General features: G+C 37.1%; 2 protein-coding genes and 1 pseudogene across 27 annotated transcripts in view; 2 read left to right on the forward strand and 1 right to left on the reverse strand.

Moving 5' to 3' along the window:
* Positions 1–1,312: 1,312 nt before the first annotated feature.
* Positions 1,313–3,338, reverse strand: LOC116846710 (hsp70-binding protein 1). Its single transcript, XM_032820916.1, has 5 exons — positions 3,089–3,338; positions 2,745–2,988; positions 2,277–2,679; positions 1,968–2,205; positions 1,313–1,882 (listed from the first exon to the last, which is right to left on the reverse strand). The coding sequence occupies exons 1-5, from the start codon at positions 3,094–3,096 to the stop codon at positions 1,654–1,656; spliced, it is 1,122 nt and encodes a 373-aa protein (XP_032676807.1). The 5' UTR covers positions 3,097–3,338; the 3' UTR covers positions 1,313–1,653.
* Positions 3,339–10,865: 7,527 nt separating this feature from the next.
* LOC116846718 lies at positions 10,866–13,941 on the forward strand (annotated as a pseudogene).
* Positions 13,942–16,013: 2,072 nt separating this feature from the next.
* Positions 16,014–19,864, forward strand: part of LOC116846697 — a 37,146-nt gene continuing 33,295 nt past the window's right edge. For all 26 annotated transcript variants that reach the window (XR_004378569.1, XR_004378576.1, XR_004378581.1 and 23 more), the window contains exon 1: positions 16,014–16,307. Coding sequence is in view for 3 of the 26 variants with exons in the window: in XM_032820884.1 (XP_032676775.1) it covers positions 16,146–16,307 (162 nt within the window). In the remaining 23 variants the exon portion in view is untranslated. The remainder of the gene's footprint in view (positions 16,308–19,864) is intronic.

The raw sequence follows: 19,864 nt of genomic DNA on the forward strand, positions 1-19,864 counted from the left end.
AAGTCGCTGTTCCAAGGGACCCTACAAATGTCTCTAATCACACGGTGCTGTGATTGGCTGTGTCCAAATGCACCGTGTCCAAGTGCACCACTCCCCACCCTTAAGCCTTAATCGGTGAGTCGGAAAGGCTGTCGGTGAGTCGGAATCGGGAGCGGTGCACTTGGACACGGTGCATTTGGACACAGCCAATCACAGCATCGTGTGATTAGAGACATTTGTAGGATCTCTTGGAACAGCGACTTGTGATTGGACTGTGTCCAATTGCCCCGTGTCCAACTGATATACACCCGTCGGAATCGATGAATTGGTGAAGCTGGCCAACAGCCAACTTTTAAGACTACCGACTAGCGATTTTCTTATGACTGACCAATCAAATGCTTCGCATTGATTGTCCTAAAGAGAGCACTATTTGTATACGTTAAACACATAACATGTGCTGCGTTCCGAAATTAACTGTCTAGTATACAAAATCTACAGTATACGTAAGTTAACTATAGAATAGTAGTATTGGCAGTGAATTTCGGAACGCAGCACATGTCCTCAACATCCTCTTTCTCATTGGTTAAGCCGAACGACTAGCGACTCATTGTAGATGCGAAAAATCATAACATTACGACTTAGATTTAAGACTTGTGTTTTCCAACTACCGACTCATCGTAGACCTAGCTTTACTGCGCTACAGGCTCTGTGCGGTTTTTGTTGCAAATCTGCAGCAATTGCCCGACAGCAAGCTCTGTCGCCAAAACCGTAGCTGAATGAGGACACAGATGGCTATGGTTTTGGTGTAAATTTTTAATCAAATTTGCTGCAAATTTGCGCGCAGTCTGTGCTCAATTTGTTTACTGGGCGAATTAATTAATCGAAATAAAAACATCGAGAAAAATAATCGATTATTTCTAAAAAAAATATCGAACACCGATTAATCGAAGCAACATCGCCGATCATTACTTAAGAGAGTTTTTCAGTAAAATATTTCAATAAAATATTTCCATCAGGGTTACGAAATTGAAAGCTGATTAACGAGTGACTTCTTAATGGGAAAAATACAAAATATGCGCTACCTTGTAATAAATACGATAAATGAGAATTATAAAAAACTGCAATAGAAAAAGAGGGGGGAGAGAAAGCCAGTCATATATTCTTTAGAAAAATTATGTATGGAATGAGAAGATTATAATTGCTTTCAGCGTCAATTATATTTTTTTGTGATTTTAACTACAAAAATAGTTAGAAAAACCATTGTTTTAGTAAGTGTTATTAGAAAAATGGTTCTTCTACTTATTTTTATGGTTAAAATCACAAAAAAGTATAGTTAACGCTGAAAGCAACTATAATTTTCTCTCAGTGTGGAATATACAAATGTGTAGTATGGAATATGTGTCTGTTTAAAGATTAATTGAACGCATTGCTTGATACTATATTTCTAACACTAAATAAACAAGTATGTTTATTCACATCATAAACGTTCTGTGCTATAGTTACATACAAAACAGTAAAAAATTTAAAGACAATCAAGTTTTAATTGTTACATGGATTCAAAATTATTTAAATTTATAACACAAAATTAAAATGTTCAATATTCATCATAATACCTGTTATTCATTACTTAAAAGAAAAATTACATAAATAAGTATAAATATAAGTTTAAATTTGTTATCTCTCTTGATTGTTATCAGATTCCGGAAATACTTTTTCCAGTAGTTTAATACACATTTCTTTTTCATCTTGATTGTCTTCAGATCTCCCATTCTGATTGTTTTTAAAATCATCTAATAAGAAATCTAAAGTAAATCTCAAACGTAATTGGGGCTGTCGAAGTTGCTCCAAAGCTGGTAAAAAGTCATCATTTATCATACTACATAACATTCTCAATAATTGTTCTCTACAAAAATAATGTTCATAGCTTATTAAGTATCATACTCAATATCAGAATATATAATATTCTAATAATGCTAGAAATATCTTACCTAATTTGTAGCTGCAAATTATATCTAGACAATAGTCCAACTGCTTGCTCAATGAAACCCATTTTTACTAAGATATATTTTATATCATTAGAGTTTTCCTTATTACACAAATTAGAAAGTAAAAATGCAGATTTTATTTGTAGCTTTTCAACTGGGCTCTGTAATGCTCGCAGAAGTACTGAATAACCATCGTTTATTTCCATATATTTTAATGATGTTGGATTTTCTCTAACTATACCTGTATTCAAGATATATCAAATGCATTTGTTAAAACTTAATATATTGACTTTTATGTTCTATATTACTTACATGATATTGCATAGAGAGCTTTTATTCTTGTAAATTCTGATAGATCTGTGTCAATCATTGACAACAATATAGGAAATAATCCAGCTTCTAGTATTTTTTCTTGGCAAAATGGGTTATTTTGTGCTAATTCAGCAATAATATCTGCTATCCTCCATCTTATATTACTATGTGAACAGTTCAAGCATATTTGAAATATTGAAAAGCCTCCAATTTTATAAAAATCATTGGCTATGTCAATGTTATCTATATGATGACTAATTCTTTTAAGTGCATTTTCATATACTAATGAATCCCCATCAGGTTTTAGATTAATAATTCCAGATAAAGTTTGTATATCTTCCTGTAACTCTTCTATTAAATTCACTGTTAATGATGATAAAGCGTTGCTTAAGAATGTTTTCTTCTGCAAAATATAAATACAATATTGTATATAAATAATAAATTGTAGATTAATACTGTAATACATACTTCTTCATCCAAAGGATAAATTTGTGATTTGTTCTCCACATTCTCAAACTGTGCTACATCTATCGCATATTTAAGCAATCCTTGCAAGTTAGTTGGCTGTCTTGGTTGATTTAGTAAAGGCTGCAATGGAAATGAGGTATGCTCGGCACTATTAGAAGTGGAGGGGCCCTCAATGGGCAGTAGTTTCTTATTACTATCTGATTCATTCTGCTTAGTATCCTCTTTCAAGCTTCCACTCACTGATCTGATATCAAGAATTTATTACGTTTATGTTACGTATATTTACGTAAAACACATTTAGATTTGAATTTTTAGATTACTAAATAAATAATATTGATACTTACTTTTTCATTTTAAAATCAAATTTTTGAAATTAAAATGTAACAAATGTAACAAAGAAAACTTTATGTTTAAAGAGAAGAAACAGAGAAGTCAACTTTACTCGCTTATTTTTAAGGATCTGCATGAGTCGTAGCAGAGAAAAGGAGAGGGGTCATGAGCCGGTTTTAGCTGATCCCGAGTTCAGCTTAAATAAAAATCCTTGAGTAGAGACTGGACATAACGGGGTTCCGTGTGCACATAATTTTTGCTCACAAAATGGCAGCGCCAACATAAGTTAGAGTGAGAAAAAATATACTCGTCTCACTCTATTTATTGCACTAGTGTAGCAGTGCAGCGAAAAAGTACAGACAACGCACTTTTTACCAGCTCATGTATTGGCGGCTGCCAGTTTGTCCAGTCTCTCTTGAAGAGTCTCTAAGCTGAAATGGCTTACAGCGCCTCTAACCAACCGTGCACATAAACTACGTAGCCAATGTGCACGAATTGTCTCAGTGGGTAAAGAAGTAATGTTAATGATTCTTGATGTTAGACAAAACAGATAATCAACATTATCTGTTCTTGTCTCACCACAGACGAGAAACAATCACAGCTGGGTTAAAATTAAAGATGCTCGATTCTTAATCGATTCGATTCTTTCCCTAACAAATTTAAGGAAAAAGGGTTGTTCGTGCTGCTTGCATGTTTCATACTTTTCGCTTTTAAAAAGAGATGGACGCCTAATCAGACGCTTGAAAGAAACAATCGAGTTGGTTGTTTCGCTTTGGCTTCTTCCAAACATTCCAATATACTTTTGTCTGGTTTTAAATACGAAAAATGCAAAGAATGCAAACAACACTAATAAGCCTATTTTTGAGGAAAGAATCGATTCAGAATCGGGTATCTCTAGTTAGAATGCCATTACGGGTGTTTACGATAATTCGAGTTGGAGTTAGTACGAGTTAGTTTCACTAGAGTCGAAAAATATGATAGGCACAAGCATCTAGTATTTTCATGATTCATGACAACTCAATGCTGTCCGATAAATCGAGTAGAGTTAGGATAACATAGTGGATAGTATATGTATAAGAATTAACAATATCAGGTAACATAGTTTCGTAAAATATATAACAATAATATTACGAATCAATGAGTTGTTACATTTTAGAAAAATTAGAAGCACTAAATTAAATTATGAAAAGATATCATGTATTTGTAAAATATTCAAAAGTAGAAAACAATTATTCTAACCTATTATTAATCTATTATTATTGAATATTTCACAAATACATGATATCTTTTCATAATTTAATTTAGTGCTTCTAATTTTTCTAAAATGTAATAAATCATTGTTTCGTAATATTATTGTTATATATTTTACGAAACTATGTTACCTGATACTGTTAATTCATATACTATCCGCTATACTACCCTAACTCTACTCTACTCGATTTATCGGACAGCATTGAGTTGTCATAAATCATGAAAATATTAGATGTTGTATCTATCATATTTCTCGGCTCTGGTGAAACTAACTCGTACTTACTCCAACTCGAATTATCGTAAACAGCCTACATGAAACGCGGAAACGCGGAAGACAAAATTTTACTAGATTTCCGCATTCCGCGAATTGAATCATTTCTTCCCGTACGTTTAAAAAGGGGAAAAGCGGAAGGCCCAAAACTTTTCTCTGGTTGCTTTCCAACAAAAGACACAAATCGACACAAATATCATTCTATCTTTGGGTGCTTTCCAATTACTTAACACATCTTGACACACATGTACACAAAATCAGTTTATTGGTCACATATTATCAAAAATATCTTGTAAGATAATATACAACCAATAAACTGGTTTTGTGTAACACAGTGTACGCAATTGGAAAGCACTCTTTGTTACTCACTAAATGTGGAACAAAGATAGAATGATGTTTGTGTCGACTTGTGTCTCTTGTCGGAAAGCAACCTCTATTGTCTTTTAGGGTGTATATTAGTTGGACACGGGGCAATTGGACACAGTCCAATCACAAGTCGCTGTTCCAAGGGACCCTATAAATGTCTCTAATCACACGGTGCTGTGATTGGCTGTGTCCAAATGCACCGTGTCCAAGTGCACCGCTCCCGCTATTTCTAGTCCTAACTCACGTATTGATTCTACAACTACCGCTATGTCTCGATTTGCTTTAACAACCGTAGCAGAGTAATCATAAGCTCTAACAAGTATAATTGTATCGTCAGCGTAGCAAATTACACGAGACGATTTACTGACGTTCGATTCGAGAACACAGTCAAAAGTGATGACCCAGAGTAGAGGACCCAAAACAGACCCTTGAGGTACACCCGCTAACATGTATTCACAGTGATACTGACCATCATTACCTTTAAATAGTATGGCTCTATCACTAAGATAACTATTAATAATGTTAATTAAATAATCAGAAAAGCTCTTGGCTTTCAAGCGTTTCAAAATAACACTCCATGGAATGCTATTAAAGGCATTCTGGACATCCAGGCTAATAGCCAATCCACATTTGTCCTTAATTGGCTGTTCTGTGAATTTCCGGACTTCAAATAAAGCGTCTAATGTGGACTTCTGCGGTCGAAACCTGAATTGCAATTCCGCAAGGCCACCATTAGGCATCGCGGCCAATTCACGCTGTAATCTCAAGGATATTACCCGCTCAAGAGTTTTTGCAATGTCGTTAATTAGACATATAGGTCTATATTTGGGCGATGCCCCAAACGCTACCGGTTTAGGCAATAAGACCAATTTTGCTATCTTCCAAGAGGTAGGAAAAATTCCTTCCTCTAAGCAACGCGTCATAATAGTCGCAATTTTCCGAATGAAGGTGGGGAGCGTACTTTTCCATATTATTCCCTTCAATCCATCCGGACCAGGCGCAGGACTGCCCGTCATAGGAACCAATAGTCTTTTGACCTCGTCAGCATGAACTCTAGCATCCCACTCCAAGGGATCAGGGTTTTTTGGACAATAAGGCCTATTAGTATCATTAAAGCGTGGAAATAGATCAAAAATGATCTTACGGACTTTATTAATGTCCAGGTTCTCCGTAATAGGAGCAGGTAAGCCTTTAATCTTTCGCATAACAAGCCTGTACGGCTTTCCCCAGGGATCATGATTGAGAGTGTCTAATAGTTCCTTCCAGGAATTATCTTTAGCCTTAAGGATAGCAGTTTAATATGCTTTCCGCTTTTCTTTGACTGCCAGGAGGGCCATCCATTTATCATCAGAGGATGCACGTTTATTCTTATTCAATCTCACTAAGACACGATTAACTTTATGCAGCGCCTTGCGCGCATCCGCAACACTTTGGCACCACCAGTATGTGCTCTTAATCTTAAATGTCTTTTGCCTTGGTGTAGAGCAGTCACAGGCTTCCTTAATCGAGTCGTTCAGCCAAAAGGCCATTGTATTAACATCTATATCATCCCTCCATTCTTGCGCTGAAGAGAGATTCAGACGTTCTTGGAATAGATCTTTGTTCTGTTTTTTCCACGCCCAACGTGGGCAAAAATCGGACCTATCCTGTTTAATGGTCCATCCCACAGAACCCTTAGGGTTCAAGGTAAATCTAACATATTGATGATCAGACAAGGAGTCCATTTCTTCTGTTTGAACTACTCTCCAATCAGAAAATTTGGCAGATAAGCCAGGACTCGACCATGTAAGGTCGATCACAGAAGACTCTTGGGGTCTGATACACGTTGGATAATACCAACGTGTTACCAACATTAATCAGGCGAAAATCAAGTTCTGCCATAGCCTCATTTAATATATCACCTTTAGTTGTATCACGTTGCCATCCCCATAGGGAGGCTCAAACGTTAAAATCACCAGCCAAGAGAATATGGCAGCCCGCATATTTCTTAAGAACTGACAGTACTTCTTCTACCCAGCCTATAAATTTGTCAGTAGTAACATTCGGCGATATATAACACGACATAATATGCAAGTCACCACATTTAGCCATGACATAGCCATTACCTCGACACAAAAATATCGGCGTTCGCAGCTTAGTTGCATTGCAATACGTAATAGCTGAATCCCCATTTAAGTCAGCTAGCCACTGAGTATTCAGAGGAACATTATTAGGCTCCGAAACAAAAGCTATTGTAATTCCCTCATCTAACATATACTGCATAAGCGCATCTTGCGCCGGTCGGCTCCGATTCAAATTAATCTGGACAAACTTAAGCATTATTATCATGATTTTCCTTCCTCCGTACGGGTTGCATACGTTGCATGGACTTGCATTGGACTCCACCCATGCGGTGATTATACTGAAAACTATTGTCTTGACAGACCACACAGTGAAATGTAGTAGCAGTACACATCTTAGCCGTGTGTTTTTTGCTGCTACATTTGAAGCACAATCCGGCACGTTTTTCTGTGCGTGGACATGTTAGTTGAACGTGGCCATAATGCCAACACATAACATTGGACCGGCTTAGGCTCCAGCAAGACAACTCTGACACTAGTCCATCCTAGTCTTATACTACCCAATTCGGAGATCTTAATAGCAGCAGACAGAGGTATATTTACCCATGCAATGCCCATGCCGTTTCTCATTAGCTGCAGATCTCCTATACGTATATCATCTAACTTAAGTTGACCTACTTCTGCTATTGTACAAGCGATTTCTTCCTTGTTAATGGAATCATCAATACCTACAAGTTTTATGTCCGCACGTTTAATTGGCCTGGTTACCCTTGCATCATTTTGTACAAGTTCACGTACTTTCACAGCCAGTACGTCTGCTTTACTTGCTGCATCAGGTCCCAGAACCGTAACGAGTGTGCTACCATTCGCTGTTTTGGCAATCTTAGTACGTTCAATTCCTATTTCTTGTAGGCTAATATTGTCACGTACTTTTTTCAGCAACACATGTGTAGGTATATTTAAGTTCTGGCTGCTAATTGTAATATCCGAATTTCGTGGCACGCGCTTTCGGGATGAACTACGCGTTCTAACACCCTCAGGAACCTTCTTCTGTTCGGAGGTCTTATTTCCATCCACCTTCATAACAGCCTGTTTGCGTCCACGCTTAACAACCTCAGACCAAGTTGACTTTGGAAGAAGTGGTTGTTGCAGCTCCGGCGTTGCATCCATAGATGTATGAGGAGGCACTAGTTGTATATCAGACACTATCCTAGGGCCCTTTCTTGCAACAGAGGGTTCATCAATTGATGTAGAGCGATCCCTAATTGGGTTACTTCCTCTAATAACTCGTCGCTGTCGAGGGGGTCTCATTTTATGATATTCAACTTCTGTTGCTGTAGTATTTCCACAATCTGCAAGATCCTTACGTAATTCAGTTCTCAATTGAATAATGTTTTTAATCATATCCGAGCATTGTTGTATCATGTTCCTAATTGCTTGCTCTTTAGTTGCTACAGAAGATTCAGGTTTCTCATCACATGTCGGATAAACCACCTGTGGGGGTGATGGATCCTTGTGTTGTACTCCATCATCTTGAATTGACCTGGAAGATACTTGTGACTTATCTCTTCTGAAATCATGTACATTAGGTGGACGCCTAGATCTTTGAACTTCTGCCCGTAATCTGGCATTTTCATTTTTCACTTTTTGAAGTTCTACTGAGAGCTCCTTATTTCTCATTTGAATGTAATGAGGATCGCCTTTAAATTCAGCTTTAATAGCTAGTTGTTTCGTTGCTCCCGTAATATGTCGTATTCGGTCCTTCATAACCCATATAACTGTGCCCTTAATATTTTTACTCTTGACACGTTGATCGTCCAATTCTCTCAACATACGAGTTATATGTGCTCCTAGTTGAGCAGCATTCATCTGTACATACTCAGGGAATTCCTCTTCCTCTAGATTTTTAGAAAACGCACTTTTACGCACATCATCCTCGTCTCCAGATGATATAGAGATCCTATCTCTTCTTGGATTAGCAAGAGAATCCATATTGAATGACGTATTAAATGTAGGAAAAGTTTTCCCAGTATGTCTTCGTGTATTATATGTAAGAACATCACGATCCTCAGACAAGACACAAATCGGATCTCCAAGTAATTTCGGCTCCGGTCTAATCGATAAGGGCGGAAGAGGAGGAATGGTCGACGACGCATCGCTTCCTTTCTCACAAATGGGAGGGTCATAGCTTGCATCATGAAGTCCCAGCTCTTGGGTATTGTAAGTAGTGGACTCATCACTGTCCTTCTCCACCACAGGCACAGTCCTAGATCCTATACGATTACTACTTCGGGCAGCTAAACTTGATATTTCATCCATAGGATCAGAGTCAGAAAGTTTACTACCTCTATTCCCTTTAACACCTTTAACGGATGTTTTCTTAACTTTAGCACTTTTGGTTATTACTCGTTTTTTCCTTTTATCCACTTTAACAGTGGAAGCTCCTGTAACTATAGAATTATTTTCTTCATCAGGGGAGGTATCCATATCAGGTGACGTCCTAATTTTACGCTTCTTATTCATAATACGCTGCGGTTTAGGAAGCTCGTATCCTTGTCGAAGCGTATGTGAGTCTGCGGTCAAATCGATAGTATGTAAGTCTGCAGTCAGATCAATAGTATCCAGAAGAGTTTGGTTCTTGGACAATGGCAACCTTGTGATCGACACATCAGGACCAGTAAGGTCAATTCTAGCGGACAACTCGACCATCGGAGTATCACAATCAATAGCTGCAGACTTGGACATCATAGTCATACTATCAACGCAATCAGCTGATGTTTGTGCAGCAGACTCGACCACCAGAGTCATACCCGTTCCGTTATCATGATCGATGTCCTGAGAATAGCCAGCATCCATTGCCTCTGGAATACATAGTTGCTCAAGAGCAGGCCAAGCAGACTGCACATTAGCCATAACATCCGGCCTGCATTCTGCAATATTTTCAGTCCGATCATCCAGATCGGTCGGATACTGAAGAGCAGGTACTAGTACTAGTTCTCGTTGCGCTTCTCGCTGCTCTTCAACAACAGCATTACTCTCCATACTCAAGTTAGACATTAAAGGAGTTCTTTGATTCACGTCTCTTATCATAGCCAGCTGAACAGGCTCTCCTACGCCGTTGGAGACGTCACTCTCTCTCTCCACTTTTCTCTCTCTCTCTCTCAAGTCGCAAGGAACGACAATCGCGCTGGAAGGTATAATAGCGCTTACGGCGACAGGAAGGGCAGAATCACCCAGGACTAAAGGCCCATCCGCAATTAGTGTGGCGCCGACCACAGGGCTATCCGATCGGTCGTCACGGCCCGAAAGCGGGTTATTTTTAATTAAATTATCCATCTTAATCCCACGAGTGTGGTGAGCCAAAATACTCCGCGGTCAGAGCCCCCTGTAGCCTTGGACGCTCCCGGGTAATACTGTGGGGGTCACACCACGCCCCCACAGGACCGCTTACGACAGACATGTTTATACACTCTCTGCCATTCACCCCTCGGCACGCATCATACCTTGGGTTGGGTGTGGTGTGGGCATCTTTATTCGGCGCCCCACGATCTTAGGCCGTAACCCTACACAGGGCTCACGAGTCCGGCCTGCCCGGAGGTATTTGGGTGCATCATCCGGAGCGGCACCCGTCGCCCCGTCCCAGAGGGGGTGTATATCAGTTGGACACGGGGCAATTGGACACAGTCCAATCACAAGTCGCTGTTCCAAGGGACCCTACAAATGTCTCTAATCACACGGTGCTGTGATTGGCTGTGTCCAAATGCACCGTGTCCAAGTGCACCGCTTCCTCCCAGAGGTCCTTCAGTAGCTGTGGATTTATAGACATCAAGGCTCTCACCCCTAATGCCCCCACAGCCTCCAGATCCTCTGGCGCCGTTGGTCCGCGCCTGCTTATTCCCACCCGGTTAAGGGCAGTTATTCACAAGTACCCACCATATCTGGTGGGCGTTCCCCTATCCGCCACCTGGGGACGCGCTCGGTCGCAGCGGCCACCGCGATCCGACCCCTGTGACCCAACCGGATCACAGGGCCAGCCCGAGAAGTTGTCGAACCTAGGTTCGACAATTAGGTTAGTTCTCGAACGCATGAGATCGCATAGACTGCACTACCTCGGAGCTGATGCAGTTCATGCGTTCGAGAACTAACCTAACCTAGGTTCGAGAACCTCACCCGAGTGCTCTCCCTCTCATTTTATCTTGCTTTCCTATTTCTGTCACTCTAACGCTGCGCTTCATGTGCATTATGCGTGGAAACGGAACGCACCCTTTAATAAACAATAACTGACGCTTAATGTGACAATAGGTTGAGTTAGGTTTTTGGGAGTTTAGTTTTTAGGGGGGGTGCGGGGGGCGCAGCCCCCTTCTAGTCGTTCGAGATTGCAGTACTTACTAACGAAAGGCTGTCGTATCATTTTCGGAGTGACAGATTTCCTAACATAGTGAGCTTTTAACTTTAACGCTATCTCGCTTCGCGGAGGAGAGTGACGATTTTGTTAAAGGAAAAAGTTATTTCATTTTAAAAAACGCGTCAATTGAGCCTAGTTTCGTCAAAATCGGAGGTGGTGATGCTAAACTTCATTACCATTAACTAATTACCATTAACAGAACATTACATGGATGTTATTACTTTAATATTCTAACATGTTCACAGATAAGAAATGGATTTAACCACCATGAATGGTGGAATTTACTTTTTAATCATCCATCAAATGAGGAAGAAGACAAAGATTATCTTCAACTGCAAAGACAATTTCATCCCAGGAATCAGAATTTTTTTGAAAATGTCGTTTTATTATATCCTGTTACAGGTAAGACTTTTGCTATATTATACCTCTCAGCAAACTGGAACCGTATTTACATACCAAGAATATAATAGCTAATAGAATTAATAGAATATGTAATGTCAGGACAATCATGTAATATGTATGTAACAGATAACAGTTACATAATTGTACAACAAACCACATAATTGTGCTGATATTACATATCGATGTTATATTACTGACACATATAGTTCTGGTTTGCTAGGCGTATTGTTACAACTTGTATAAGTGTTTTTGTATATTAATTGTAATATAGAATATCATAATTGTTTGAACAGATTTCAAGTCACACTTTTGATTAGAAAAGTATATATACGAAAGATTGGTACAAGACCTTGGACCATGTCTGCATCATGAAGGTGGTGCTGAAAAAATATCTCCTGCTAAACAAATAGCTATTGCCTTGTGGTACTTTGGTAATCAAGAAGTTTATAAGTTAGTATATGTTATTTCCATATAAAAGATCCATCTCATACAGCACATAAGATTAGAGAAAGTTTTCAGGAAGATTTAGATGTTTTTGAAAGTTTTCTGAAAGCTTTAACACCTTTCTAAAAGCTTTCTAACACTTTCTTTGCTGTGTGAGATGTTACTCTTTTGGCCAGAAAATTAATTTCTCCTTTTATTTTCTTTATGTTAATTTCGATTTTTTACTGAGTTTTGGACATTTGTTCAACAGAAATGTATAGCTTTTAGGTAGAAATAATGTAGCAATGTAAGATTATTTTTGAAATTATTAATCAACGACTCCAGTTTTTACAATAGAAACTGCCATTGGTCAATATTTTTCTTGCTGAGACATGAAGACATTTTCTAAATACTTTATTATGGGTGTATATCAGTTGGACACGGGACAATTGGACACAGTCCAATCACAAGTCGCTGTTCCAAGGGACCCTACAAATGTCTCTAATCACATGGTGCTGTGATTGGCTGTGTCCAAATGCACCGTGTCCAAGTGCACCGCTTCTCTTTATTATTACTATGTCAATCTGGAATATCGTTTCATGTTGAATCTTGTTTTTAATTAGAATCACTTAAACTTGCATTGTCAGTGATGTATTAAGATTATCATAATTACTGTTGTTTTTTAAATTTGTATGTGTGTGTGTGTGTGTGCAGTTACAAATTTTAATTTCAATTAAAACGTTGATTTTTAATTAATATGTATATATAAACATTTTTTATATTTCAGGTCTATAGCAGACAGATTTGGAGTATCTATGAGCACTGTTTGGAGAACTGTATATGAAGTTTCAATGGTATTAGTTCAAGATGCTTATAGATATATCAAATGGACGTCATGAAATGTTTAATTTGGAAACACAATTTCGTGCATTACATAGATTTCCTGGAGTGATTGGAGCAATCGATGGTTCGCACATAAATATCAGTGCACCAATAGAAACTCCAGATAATTATATTAATCAAAAAGGCCATCATTTAATAGTGTTACAAGGGATTTGTGATTATACTTTAAAATTCAGAGATGTTTACACGGGACTTTGTGGTAGTGTTCACAATGCAAGAGTCTGGCGTTTGAGTAATGTTAAAGAATTAATAACACAGGATCAAGATAGATTCTTTGCAAATCAATACCATCTTTTGGCTAATTTAGCATATCCATTATCTAATTATATGTTAACTCCTTTTCGCGATAATGGTCATTTAAATCATCAACAAAGACATTATAACACAAAGTTAGCTAAGACACATGTAGTTATTGAACGCGCTTTTGGGATGTTAAAAGGGAGATTTAGAAAATTAAAATATATTTATATGTATAACACAGAGATGATACCCTTGGTCATTCAGGAGCGGTGCACTTGGACACGGTGCATTTGGACACAGCCAATCACAGCACCGTATGATTAGAGACATTTGTAGAGTCCTTGGAACAGCGACTTGTGATTGGACTGTGTCCAATTGCCCTGTGTCCAACTGATATACACCCGGTTATTCTCACATGTTGCATTTTACATAATATATGTATAGACAACAAAGATAAACATAACGAAGATGAATATAATGAAGATGAACATGATGAAGACGAACCTATGGGTGTACAAATTAATAATGACATTGATAGAATAATGAAAAGAGAAATTATTTCTAATTTATTGTAACAATTGAAATAAAATTAATTTGGATACAAATGTTTGTTATATTTCTGAAATTTTAGCAGAGTTTTATTTTTATCCAATGTGAATAAACTTGTTCTAACATTATATTGATAAGACATCTGTTTACAATGTATTATTAAATAAATTATATTTACTTCTTTACATTTATATATATATATATATATATATATATATATATATATTATACATATAAGCGTGTGTGTGTGTGTGTGTCTGTTTATATATGTATATACGTACTTAAAATATCCATTTCTTTCCTTGATTTTTCACTGCTTATTTTTTGCGAAATTCAGCCAAAATCTACAAATATATACACATATACAATAAAAAAAATAATAAAATACAAACCACACGCTAAAAAAATGTGGATATAATTGTGAGATTTTACGAAATTATTACCTGATGTCAAATATGCGTTCTTTAGTTCTAGCTCGTTCCTATAGTAAGGCATTGAATTAAAAGTAAGAAGTTGTCATAAACTACAAAAGTACTAGGTGGTCGTGCCTATCATAATTTTCGGCCCTAGTGGAACTAACTCTAAGGGTGCCGTCCCATTGAGCACGGATCGGATTTCTTACTATAATGAGCGTTCCGTTCTCTAGTTCCGTTCCGTAAAAGTTTCCTCTACCAGTCCCATGTAGCAAAAACGGAACGGAATGGCGCGTCGGTCGCAAATAAATATGATTAATTCGTCAATATTTCGTTATTTTGACGCGACAGAATTAATTATATACATAATTTATGCAATTATCTTGCCGATAACATTGTCATGAATATTCTGAAATATTTAATTGAAGAGTGAAATATATTTTATAACTAGAAATCCGTTCCGTTTTTGCTACATGGGACTGGTAGAGGAAACTTTTACGGAACGGAACTAGAGAACGGAACGCTCATTATAGTAAGAAATTCGATCCGGCGTTCCGATCCGTGCTCAATGGGACGGCACCCTAACTCTGGGGTGCGTTCAGATTCTTCATCCGGGTGCACTCTATTACTAGAAACACTATAGTATACGTTACATATATTATAGCACTTCTAGTAATAGAATACACTCGGGTGTGGAATCTGACGCAGCCTTAATTGTCGTAAACACCCACTGTCTAATTCTTTTTATTACTTCTACCAGAGAGAAACCTAAAAGCGGCCACGTCGTACGTTTTGGCCGACAACGATTTTCACGCTGTTCGATGCGTTATCTGCACCCATTTTTTAAAACTACGTTTTAGGAACTACGTTCCCTACGCTCATTTTCAGACGCTGCCGGTAAAGTGTCAATTTGTTGCGTGTCCATTCTATGCCCATTTTCTAACGATTTGTGTCCGTGTTAAGCGCATAATTGCATGGTTAAGAACATGGACAGTCCATGTTTTCAATCACGCAATTATGCGTTTAATACGGACATGAATCGCCAGAAAATAGGCATAGAATGTACACGCAACAAATCGATACTTTACCGGCAGCGTTTGAAAATGGGAGTAGGGAACGTAGTTCCACTTAAAAAATGGGTGCAGATCGCGTATCGAACAGCATGAAAATCGGTGTCGGTCAAAACGTATGGCGTGGCCGCTCTCAGGTTTCTCTCTGCTTCTACTATACTATTAAGGTGCCTTTACATGGAAGCATCGAGTGTCGTGCATTAAAGCGGTAGCCAATCAACGTGCCACTTTCCGCAAGAACTACAAGTATATTTCTGGAACCTGATACGTTGATTGGTTAACGCTTTAACGCTCGACGCTGGAACGCTCCCATGTATTGGCACCTTTACGTCTTTCCAATACGTATCACCATGTGATATGCGGATATTAGAAACGTTTACGTTGCTAACTCTGTTTTGCTCTACTGAGTTCCTTCTTTTGCCGTTGTTGGTTCTGGCGGCGCTACAGATGTTGACAAATACTTAGGGTCGTGGCACACAGAAAACTTAAGCAGTAAGCAAATTAACCAATCACAGTCATTCATTTTTCTTACGGTCCAAGAATCAACGACTGTGATTGGCTGATTTGCTTACTGCTTACGTCTTACTGCTTAAGTTTTTCTATGTGCCACTAGCTTTAGAATCGCTGTTAGCAGTCCATGGTTATAAAGTCAAAGTTATATACTGTATTTGAGGTCTCTAACAAAAGAATTAATTAAAGGAAAGATAATTTGGAAAATATGAATAATCGCAACGTGGAGATAAAAGGAAAGCTTCATGATATTGATTATGCTATTTCAAAAGCCAAAGAGTTGAGTGGTTCCAATGAAGCAATTATAATAAAACAACATGATACTTTCTTTAACGCAATAGAGGGACGATTAAAGATACGAAAATTCGATGTAAGTATAATTAATTTTTTAATTAATATATACCCCACATAGCACAAACAGTGACATTACAATAACGTTATTCTGTGACAATAAACTATGTCGCAATGAAGTCACAGCAAAGTCACGGTGACGTACGAATGTCATCTTTGTCACATGTGTAATATCATTGTGACATTATTATGATATGAAGAAAAATATCACAGTGATGTATTTATAACAATAACCCAGGTAGAACACAAAGTCATACAAAAGTCAAAATGACATCAACTGATATAAAAGTGATATCATTTTGACGTCAAACGATACCATTTTCATGACAATTTCATGATATTGATGTCAAAATGATATCATCTTGACATCAAATTAACTTTGTATTCTACCTGAGAACGTATGATATTGGTTAAAAAAAATATATTTTGCAGAAACGATTGCAACTATCCAGGTAACCAAATCTGCACGAACAGATTTTGAGCAGAGCTTGCTATCAATTTTTGATGGTAAATAGATAACAAATTTGATGCAGAATCTGTTATATCAAATCTTGCTGCCAAATTGCCGCCAGATATGCGTCAGAGCTTGTTGTCGGATAATTGCTGCAGATTTGCAGCAAAAACAGTGCAGAGCTTGTAGCGATTTGACAGCAGATTGGTGGTAGAAACCGCGCAGATCTTTCTGAGCCTTGCGACCTTGCTAGTTTTGCGCGGTTTTTGCTGTAAATTTGGTTTGCCAATTGCCCGACAGCAAGATCTGTAGTCAAAACCGTAGCCTAATGTAGACACAGATGGCTATGGTTTTGCTGTGGGTTTTTGATCAAATTTGCTGCCAACCTGCACGCAGTCTGCGCTCAATTTGCTTACTGGGTAGTCAGCTTATGTTGATTTTAAATATAATTTAATTTTTTTATTTAATTTCTCACTATTTTCACCTAAAATTTACTCAGTACTGGTCGCCCAGGTAGAACACAGAAGTCATGATGACATCAGCAGAACGTCATTATGACATAATTTGTCACTTAAATGTCATTGATAGTAAATGACGCAAAAATGACATAAAAGTGATAAAGATAGTTATATGTTCTATTATAAGTAAAAGTGCTTTAAAAGAATCTCTTTAGTTTCTGAAATGTTTATATTGCTTTAATATCTTGTTGCAATTGTATATATAGTAGAATAAACACATCTCAATAATAAGGGTTGGGTAACCAAGATAGCCAAGCCTGCTAAAGTCAAGCTTTGCTAAATGTATGCTGCATGCTATGCTGGCATAATTTTGGCAGTAGCAAAGCATGATCTGTCATATCAGAGAGTACACGTAGAAATGAAACAGAAATCTAACAGATCTGCGTCATGATATGATAGTAAAAATACTGCAAGAATAAGGTACAATATGTCAACACAGGAAAAGAAAAATTTAATCATTGAATGCTTATATAATATGTCGACAAGAAGCAGCATAAAATCGAATATGGAATAACGTCACTTATGTGAGCAGGAAGTCGTTAAAAATGAAGTTAACTAGGTGGCATTCTGAGAACGCAGAAACGCAGCAGAAATCGATCATGACGTGCTATTCGAAATTGACAGTAGAAACACAGCAGAAATCGATCACGACATGCCGCGCGAACGTAATAGCAGAAGCGCAACAGAAATTTATCATGACGTGCAGCAACGGTAGATATGAGGCAGAAATGCAGCACAAAATTTATAACATATATGTTATATTATAATATAATATTAGATAAATTAAATAATAAAATTATGATAAAATTATACAGCATATAAAATTATTTGTATGACATTTATATATACATAATAAATTTCCCAAAACAACTCAACAAACACAAAATAACAGTAACATAATTATGCGTTATAATTTTCCTCTCAACCATGTAACTGTTTACACCCCAATGAAAAATTTTTCATATATAATTATATAAAATTATATAAAATTATATATAATTATATATCATTATGTATTATTATATATCAAATTTGTCCATTCATGTTCATACATCCTACTTATATATAATTATATATAATTATATATAATTATGCATAATTATATATATAAATTCATATATAATTTTAAATAATTACGCATAAATTTATATGTAATTATACATAATTGTATATAATTTCATATGATTATATGTAATTATACATAATTATACATAATTATATATAATTATGTATGGACAAATTTCATACAAAATTTTGCATGAAAAATTTTTCATCGGGACGGGCGAGTGGAAAATTATAACTAAATTTTATTATTATTATTTTGATTTTGCCAGGAATTTATTCAACAAATTTATTGTATATCTTTGTAGTATCTTCTTTTAATTCATTAATTAATAATTAAGTCGGTTGTTAAGGGAATACTGCAAACAAATTTTAATTTTGTGCTGCACCCTGATGGAAAAAATTTGCTGAAAATGCAATGAAATCGTCGAAATGAGAAATGAAAGTTACTGAAAAGTTGCTGAAAATATTTTATTATGAATCATGATTTTCATTATGAATTGTGGTGAAAAGTGTGGAAAAACAATGAATTTTTAATTAATATTGATGAAAAGTAATGAAAAAATATTAAAATATTTAATGAAATATTTAATGAAAGGACCCTACACCTTATGGAAAATGGGTCCCGGTAGATTTTGCTGAAACTTTGAAAATTTGTAGTTTACGTGATCCTGATGAAAAGTTCTCATTGCCTCAACTTGATTCATTGAGCCGTATGAGTCCTAGGAACCGTCGAAAGTAGGAAATAAGCGACTGCCATCGCCACTGTATAGGTAACCATCTGGTAATTTCTATCCCTTCCCTACCCTCTTCCCATTTCTCTTTCTCTCTTCCCCTCTCCCTTCCCCTCTCTTTCTCCTCTCTCTTCTTCTTTAATTAGTTTCCGTTATTTTATGTTAGCTTGCTTTCATTTACATTACTTTGCGTGATTTGTCCAAATACCTTTTCTTGCGATGAAGGAGTGAGGATTTAACGTTACATCAGATCCAATTGGATCATCCGGATTACAAGAATCTGAATGTCACTTTAAAAGGTTTTACCGTCGACATTAGCCAATGTGCACCACGGGGAGGTTGCGCGATCGGAATTTTGCATATTATGTGGCCCTGAAAAGGGCCATTTGTGTGAAGGTGTATGTGTGCGTGTGCGTGTGTGCGTGTGCACATTGGGTAACACTAATGTCGACGGTAAAACCTTTTAAAGTGACATTCAGATTCTTGTAATCCGGATGATCCAATTGGATCTGATATAACGTTAAATCCTCACTCCTTCATCGCAAGAAAAGGTATTTGGACAAATCACGCAAAGTAATGTAAATAAAAGCAAGCTAACATAAAATAACGGAAACTAATTAAAGAAGAAGAGAGAGGAGAAAGAGAGGGGAAGGGAGAGGGGAAGAGAGAAAGAGAAATGGGAAGAGGGTAGGGAAGGGATAGAAATTACCAGATGGTTACCTATACAGTGGCGATGGCAGTCGCTTATTTCCTACTTTCGACGGTTCCTAGGACTCATACGGCTCAATGAATCAAGTTGAGGCAATGAGAA

Source organism: Odontomachus brunneus, unplaced genomic scaffold (assembly GCF_010583005.1).
Source record: "Odontomachus brunneus isolate Ranch 3 - 2012 unplaced genomic scaffold, Obru_v1 Obru_scaffold_067, whole genome shotgun sequence".
Taxonomy (NCBI): Eukaryota; Metazoa; Arthropoda; class Insecta; order Hymenoptera; family Formicidae; genus Odontomachus; species Odontomachus brunneus.

What these genes read in the sequence shown, in the direction of transcription:
- LOC116846710 (XM_032820916.1), bottom strand. An exon ending in TTTATCCTTTGGATGAAGAA is followed by an intron (nt 2,680 to 2,744) that starts GTATGTATTACA and finishes TATATTTTGCAG; the next exon opens with AAGAAAACATTCTTAAGCAA. An exon ending in AATTTGCAGCTACAAATTAG is followed by an intron (nt 1,883 to 1,967) that starts GTAAGATATTTC and finishes TTATTTTTGTAG; the next exon opens with AGAACAATTATTGAGAATGT.